Source organism: Palaemon carinicauda, chromosome 42 (assembly GCF_036898095.1).
Source record: "Palaemon carinicauda isolate YSFRI2023 chromosome 42, ASM3689809v2, whole genome shotgun sequence".
Classification (NCBI taxonomy): Eukaryota; Metazoa; Arthropoda; class Malacostraca; order Decapoda; family Palaemonidae; genus Palaemon; species Palaemon carinicauda.
The window spans coordinates 31,377,972-31,385,471 of NC_090766.1; the positions used below are offsets into that span (position 1 = coordinate 31,377,972).

Sequence of the window (7,500 nt, forward strand, 5' to 3'; positions counted from 1 at the left end):
TTACTAATTACCAAATGCTAGGGACATCAATCTTCTATAGTCTTTACTGAAGGTTTTGCCAATTACCAAATGCTAAGAAAATTAATCCTCTCTAGTCTTTACTGGTGGCTTCACCAATTAACAAATGCTAGGGACATTAATCTTCCCTAGTCTTTAATGAAGGCTTTACCAATTACCAAAAGCGAAGGACATTAATCTTCTCAATTCTTTATTAAAGGATTTGTCCATCACCAAATGCTATGGACACTAATCTTTTCTAGTCTTTGCGGAAGGCTTTACCAAATTACCAAATACTAGGGGCATTAATCTTCTTTAGTCTTGGCCGAAGGATTTACCAATTACCTAATGCAAAGAACATTAATATTCTCTAGTCTATACCAATAGCCAAATGCTAGGAACATTAATATTCTCTACTTTATACCAATTACCAAATGCTAGGGACATTAATCTTATTTAGTCTTTACTTAAGGCTTTAACAATTACCAAAGGCGAGAGACATTAATCTTCTCTCCTCTTTACTGGAAGCTTTAACAATCAACAAACGCTAGGGACATTAATCTTCTTTATTATTTACTGAAGGCTTTACAGATTACCAAATTCTAGGGATATTAATCTTCTCTATACTTTACTTAAGGCTTTATTGATTACCAAATGCTAGGAACATTAATATTCTCTAGTCTATACCAATTACCAAATGATAGGGACATTATTCTTCTTTAGTCTTTACTGAAGGTGTTGCCAATTAACAAATGCTAGGGACATTAATCTTCTCTAATTTTTACTGATGGCTATACCATTTACCAAATGCTAGCGATATTAATCTTCTCTAATCTTTACTGAAGAGTTGGGCAATTACCAAATGCTATGGTTATTATTCTACCCTAGTCATTACTGAAAGCTTTGCCAATTACCAAATGCTAGGGACATTAATCGTCTCTACTCTTTACTAAAGAATTTACCAATTACCAAATGCTAGGGATATTAATCTTCTCTAGTCTTTTCTGAAGTACTTACCAATTACCAAATGATAGGCACATTATTCCTCTTTAGTCTTTACTGAAGCTTTTCCAATTAACAAATGGTAGGGAATCACTCTTCTCTACTTTTTACTGAAAGCTTTACCAATCAACCAATGATAGGGACATTAATACTCTCTACTCTATACCAATTACCAAATCCTAGGGAGATTAATCTTCTCTAGTATTTATTGAAGACTTTTCCAATTACCAAAAGCAAGGGATATTAATCTTCCGTCTTAACTGAAGGCTTTGCATATTACAAAATACTAGGGACGCTAATCTTTTCTAGTCCTTACTGAATGCTTTAACCAATTACCAAACGCTAGGGACATTGATCTTCTTTAGTCTTCACCAAAGGCTTTACCAATTATTAAATGCTAGGGACATTAATCTTCTTTAGTCTTTACTGAAGGCTTTCCCAATTACCAAATGCTAGTGACATTAATCTTCTCTAGTCTTTACCGAAAGTTTTACTGATTAACAAATGCTAGGGACATTAATCTTCACTAGTATTTACAGAAGGCTCTAGCAATTACCAAATACTAGGATATTAATCTTTTATAATCTTTACTGAAGGCTTTGCTGATTACCAAATGCTAGTGACATTAATCTTCTCTAGACTTTACTGAAGGATTTACCAATTAACAAATGCTAGGATATTAATCTTTTCTAATCTTTACTGAAAGCTTTACTAATCAACAAATGCTAGGGACATTAATATTCTTTAGGCTTTACTAAAGGCTTTGACAGTTACCAATTGCAGGAGACATTAATCTTCTCTATTTTTTATTGAAAGCTTTGTCAATAACCAAATGCTTAAAACCCTTAAAGAAACTGGAATTACTGATCTATCTTACTATTTCATGTAACTCAGTTACACGTCATAAATTATGCATCATACTCACTGCACATCGTTGCATTTTCGTCATCGCCTAGCAGACAGTCTTTGATCTTATTGCACAGAAACCGGGGGTTGAGACATTTATTTTCCTCTCCACACACATAGTGATCATTGGGGCAGGACGTTGCGTTGACACCTGTTGATGAAAGACTCTACATTGAACAAACATTCTACCAAAACAATATGAGGTGAGTCTCTACAAACTCTTAAAATCAAATGAATGTAAAACTTAGTAATACGATTTTCTTCATTTGAGAGAGAGAGAGAGAGAGAGAGAGAGAGAGAGAGAGAGAGAGAGAGAGAGAGAGAGAGAGAGAGAGAACTAAATATACAAATATATGAAAAGAAGAGCAAGAAGAAATTACGTTATTGCCATAAGAGTAGAAAATTGGACAAAGTATAATTTACTTCTAAAATATGAAGATGAGAATGCGAAATCAATGAAATTATGAATTAGTCTTCTTCTTCTTCTTCTTCTTCTTCTTTAGAAAGAAAGAAAAAGAAGATAGAAAACGGCCGAGAGAGAATTTTTTGGGAAAAAGAAGAAAATTCGAAATGGACCTACTGCAGTTTGCCTCGTCCTCCAGACCACTGCAGTGCTGATTCCCGTCGCAGACGTAATGGGATGGAATGCACTGGCCGTCGTCACACCGGAAGCTTCTTCCTGAACATGAATCTGTATTCGGGAGAATTCGGTGAGATTCAAATAATTCTCTATATTTTCTCATATGAAAAAATGTGGAGAATTATTTCATTCTCACTTAATTCCGGAAAAGATGAGTAAGAGATCGCTAAAATATAATAAAGGCCTTTGATATTCATAAGAAATTTTGATTACGACTTTTACATAATACAAAAATATATTCGTACATAAGGTTTTACCTTTTCTTTATTGGAATCAAGATTACTTTAGAGATACTTATGTTATAATGATATAATGATATACTGAATATTTCTACATTGTCACTTGAACATAGAGAGGATAAAGATTTATTGAACCCATTTCTTCTATGTGGTTTAAGTTCCTGTTTTATTCTCATTTAAATATTATACCAGAAGAAATATACTTTAATATACCATGATATACTGTAAATGTCATGATGAGGGAGTCTCCATTATCATTTAAATAGGAATACAATACATCATTATCTCTCTATAAATAACAATCTAATCTGGATAAATTCTATTCTTCAGATTTCTAGGTAAATCTTATGACTTTGTAACCCTCCTGATACTGAAATATGAAAACTAATTAGTATTATTCAAGTAATAATTGACTATTTCCATCAGATTACTAAGCTTACACAGGAAACATTGATGTGAATTAAAATGAACAATTTCCTTCAACTGACATTCTCAAAAGAAAGAAATAAAAAAGAAACAAAGAGAGACAGTAAAATCGCACCACAGTTAGTCTCGTCATCCCCTTCCTTGCAATCCTGAACCCCGTCGCAGATGTAGATCTCTCGCAGACACGAACCGTCTTCACACGTTCGATTCCCAGTTGCGCATTTCAAAACCTCATCTCCGATTGCTTTGTTATCAGGAGAAAAACGGTGGATGTGAGATTATATCTTGATGAGTCGTTTACTGAGGGAATAATTGATGGTGAGGTTTTCTATTTTCAAGATATTAAATATAAAGATGATATTTCATGGATCGATTAATAAAAAACAACCATCGATATACAGTATATATTGTATATAGATTTGAAATAGACAAAAGGAATGACAGAGGAGACATGCTAGCAGAAGTTGCTGAAAGAAATAATCTTAAAATCATGAACACCTTTTATAGAAAAGGAACACAGAATATGAACATGAAGAGACGAAAAATGGAATAGATTTTACACTCTGTGGAAAATTTAATTTGGCTACAGTCTTGAACAAGAAAGTCAAGTGATCATCGAATTGTGAGAAGCAGAATTTGTTTAGATCTAAGGAAAGAGACAGAAAAATTGATTTTATGAAAGAAAATAATCACTTCTGTAATTAGAGAAAAATCTGATGAGTCTAATTTAGCAATATAAAATAGGTGCTCTCAGATACATGATGAATGGAAACAAGTAAAGACGAAATTAAAAAAAAAATGTATTGGTATCAGCACATGAGATAGGTGGAAAGGTTCAAGGAAAACTATCGGAAAAGACCAAAAACCTAATAAAGAAAAGATTGGAAATGTGAGATGAAATAGAATTAGCAGAACTATCCAAAATAATAAACAAACTAAAAATTCCAGATATTCGTAAACCAATCAGACCAAAATTGAGGAAACACTAAAGAAAGGAAGAAGCATCAAATAGATGAACAGAACTTTGGAACAGTGCCAATAGATAATTGATGGAGGAAAATGGAAATATTATCAACAATAGAGATGGTGTGATGAAAATTGCAGAGGATTTATATACAAATCTATACAGTATTGATATTAAAAATAACTTTGCTAATGGAAATAATGAAACACCTGAGCCGGTACCAAACGTAATAGTAGGAGAAGTAAAGAAAGCATTAAAAGGCGTGGAAAGAGACAATAGATAATAGATAGAGGATATTGCATAGCAGTGAAAATCGCTGAACTTCACAGAAAATGTCTGTAAGAATACCCTTTTACTACAGATGGGAAAAAACTTTATCATCATACTAATTCACAAAAAGGGAGATACAAAAGACCTGAAAAACTTCCTCCCAATAAGTTTATTCTCCGTAATATATAAAATATTTATGAAGTTCATTTTAGGCCGAAAAGAATGACAGCTAGACTTTAATCAACCCAGAGAGCAGACAGGCTTTAGAAGTAGGTATACAACAACTGATCATATTCATGCAATTAACCACCTAATGGAAAAATCAACAGAGTATAACAAACCACTATGTATGTCACATATAGACTATGAGAAAGCTTTTGATTCTGTCAAACCCACAGCAGTAATGAAAGCCCGTCAAAGACAAGGAATAGATTAATCTTATATTAGAACACTTGAAGATATGTATAAAGGAAGTATAGCAATCCTAAAACTACGCATAGATAGTGAGAAAATTCCGATTGAGAAAGGAGTTAGACAGGGAGACTCCATCTCTCCTAAATTATTCACAACATACTTAAAAGAAGTTTTTAAGAATTTAGATTGGGAAAATGTAGGAATCAAGATGACATAATTGTGTTTAGGGAATCATATGAGGCATTACAAAAGATGATAAAATATTTGAATAGAGAAAGAAGAAATGTAGGACTGAAAATGAATATGAGTAAAACTAAGATAAAGTTCAATGAAAATGCAAATACAACAAATAAGAGTTATGGACGAACCCCTAGAGAGTATTAATTAATATACGTACGTGGACAGACAGTTTCCCTAGGACACGAGAACGAAATTAAAAGAATAAGCACGAGATGGAGAGCTTTTGGTAAACAAAATGAGATTATGAAAATCAAAATGCCACTTTCTTTAAGAAAAGAAAAAAAAAGTTTTTAATCAGATGGTCCTACCAGTAATAACTTATGCATCAGAGACTTTTGAGCCTAGCCTTAGAACATAAGTTAGTTACAACTCAAAGAGCTATGAAAAGAATAATGATGAGAATAACATTAAGCGATAGAAAAAGAGCAACATGGAAGCGAGAGCAAACTAAAGTATGGGATATTCTAACACCATGTAGGAAAAGAAATGGCCATGGGCAGGACATATATTATAATAAGAATGACAGATAATAGATGGATGGTAAGGATAACAGAATGGGTCCCTAGAGATTGCAAAAGAAGCAGGGGAAGGAAGAAAAGACGATGGATTGAGAATTTAAGAAAGTTTGCGATTGTGGAAAGGCATGAAAAGATATGAACAGATACAAGTGGAAAGTCTTGTTTAAGGCTTTTGTTCTACAGTGAACGAGTGTGTATATATATATATATATATATATATATATATATATATATATATATATATATATATATATATATATATATATATATATATATATATATATATATATATATATATATATGTATATATATACATATATATATATATATATATATATATATATATATATATATATATATATATATATATATATATATATATATATATATGGCTGTGTGTATATATTTAAGTAGGCTTGTGCATACATTGCACATAGTGCGTTACTTCTTGAAAGCAACAATACTCACAGCAAACAAATTCATCCTCAGCCTGAGAACAGTCTGCAATGTCGTCACATTTCCATGACATCGGGATGCACTTTCCATCGTAACACGTGAACTGGTATTCGGTACAATTACCTGAAATTAAGTAGTCAATAATCATTAAGACTTCTGTCTCTTTCAATTTATACATACAGTACATTACATATATGTATGTATGTATATATATATATATATATATATATATATATATATATATATATATATATATATATATATATATATATATATATATATATATATATATATATATATATATATATATATGAAATGTCAAGCCGAAAATACCCTTTAATATCGTATGTCAAATTTACCAATGGACTGATCAATGAAGAGATCAGAAGTACGTACATATATTAATTTCCTTTACTCACCGCAGCCGATTTCGTCTGTTCCATTTGCACAATCATTATATTGGTCACAAAGAAACTCCTTTGGAATACAGTTTCCTTCAGGACACTGGTACATAGAAGAGCAGTTACCTAACAATACAAAAGAAATCAATTAACTAATGATGCAGAAAGAAGTTAGTTATATAGCAATACAAAAAAGAGCAGTTGCAAAAGAAATCCATTAGCTAATGATGCAAAAGAAGTCAGTTAGCTAACAATACAAAAGAAGTCAGTTAGCAAACAGTACAAAAGGAGTCAGTTAGCTAACGATGTAAAGAAGTCAGTTTGCTAACAATTCAAAAGAAGAGCAGTTAGTTAACAATACGAAAGAAGAGCAGTTAGCTAACAATACGAAAGAAGAGCAGTTAGGTAACGATAGAAAAGGAGACAGTTAAGTAATGATACAAAAGAAGTTAGTTAGCTAACGATACAACAAAGCCAGTTAGCTAACAATACAAAAGAAGAGCAGTTAGCTAACAATAGAAAATAAGTCAGTCGGTAACGATACAAAAGAAGTCAGTTAGTTAACGATACAACCGAAATCAGTTAGCTAACAATACAAAAGAAGTTAGTTAACTAGGTAATGTTAGATACTTAAAGAGATGGCATAGAAAATAAAACTACAAATAGATTTAAATCAAGTTTTCTCGACATAAAGAAACACATTGAAAACATATACACAAAAACCATCAGCACATGCATGAATTTCCAACAGAATACTTAACGATATCTTACCGCCTTCAGTGGCCTCTGCGCCCGTTGTTTCGTTCTGCACAGCCTGCCTCTTGAAGAGCCTCAGTTTCTCCTGGTTATGGTCAGGTGTTCCAGACATTGCGAAGGGTTCCGAGAGGTCATCCAAACCGTCTAGAAGCTGTGAGTAGTAAGTGTCTTTGTCTTCCTCTCCTCTCTGGATTTCAGATCGCTTTCGACGGAGAGTCGCTGCCAGCGGAGCTTTCCTCATGATCATCTTTGTTTGGAATTTGATGTCCTT

At 32.5% G+C, this 7,500-nt stretch overlaps 1 protein-coding gene across 1 annotated transcript in view; it reads right to left on the minus strand.

Annotated features, from left to right (window-relative positions):
- Positions 1 to 7,500, minus strand: part of LOC137633084 (uncharacterized) — a 24,654-nt gene that overhangs the window by 11,739 nt on the left and 5,415 nt on the right. The window contains exons 5-10 of the mRNA XM_068365245.1: positions 7,245 to 7,500; positions 6,492 to 6,599; positions 6,085 to 6,195; positions 3,326 to 3,454; positions 2,486 to 2,596; positions 1,925 to 2,056 (exon numbers count right to left, since the gene is read on the minus strand). The exon at positions 7,245 to 7,500 is cut by the window's right edge and continues 20 nt beyond it. Coding sequence (XP_068221346.1) covers positions 1,925 to 2,056; positions 2,486 to 2,596; positions 3,326 to 3,454; positions 6,085 to 6,195; positions 6,492 to 6,599; positions 7,245 to 7,500 — 847 coding nt within the window. The remainder of the gene's footprint in view (positions 1 to 1,924; positions 2,057 to 2,485; positions 2,597 to 3,325; positions 3,455 to 6,084; positions 6,196 to 6,491; positions 6,600 to 7,244) is intronic.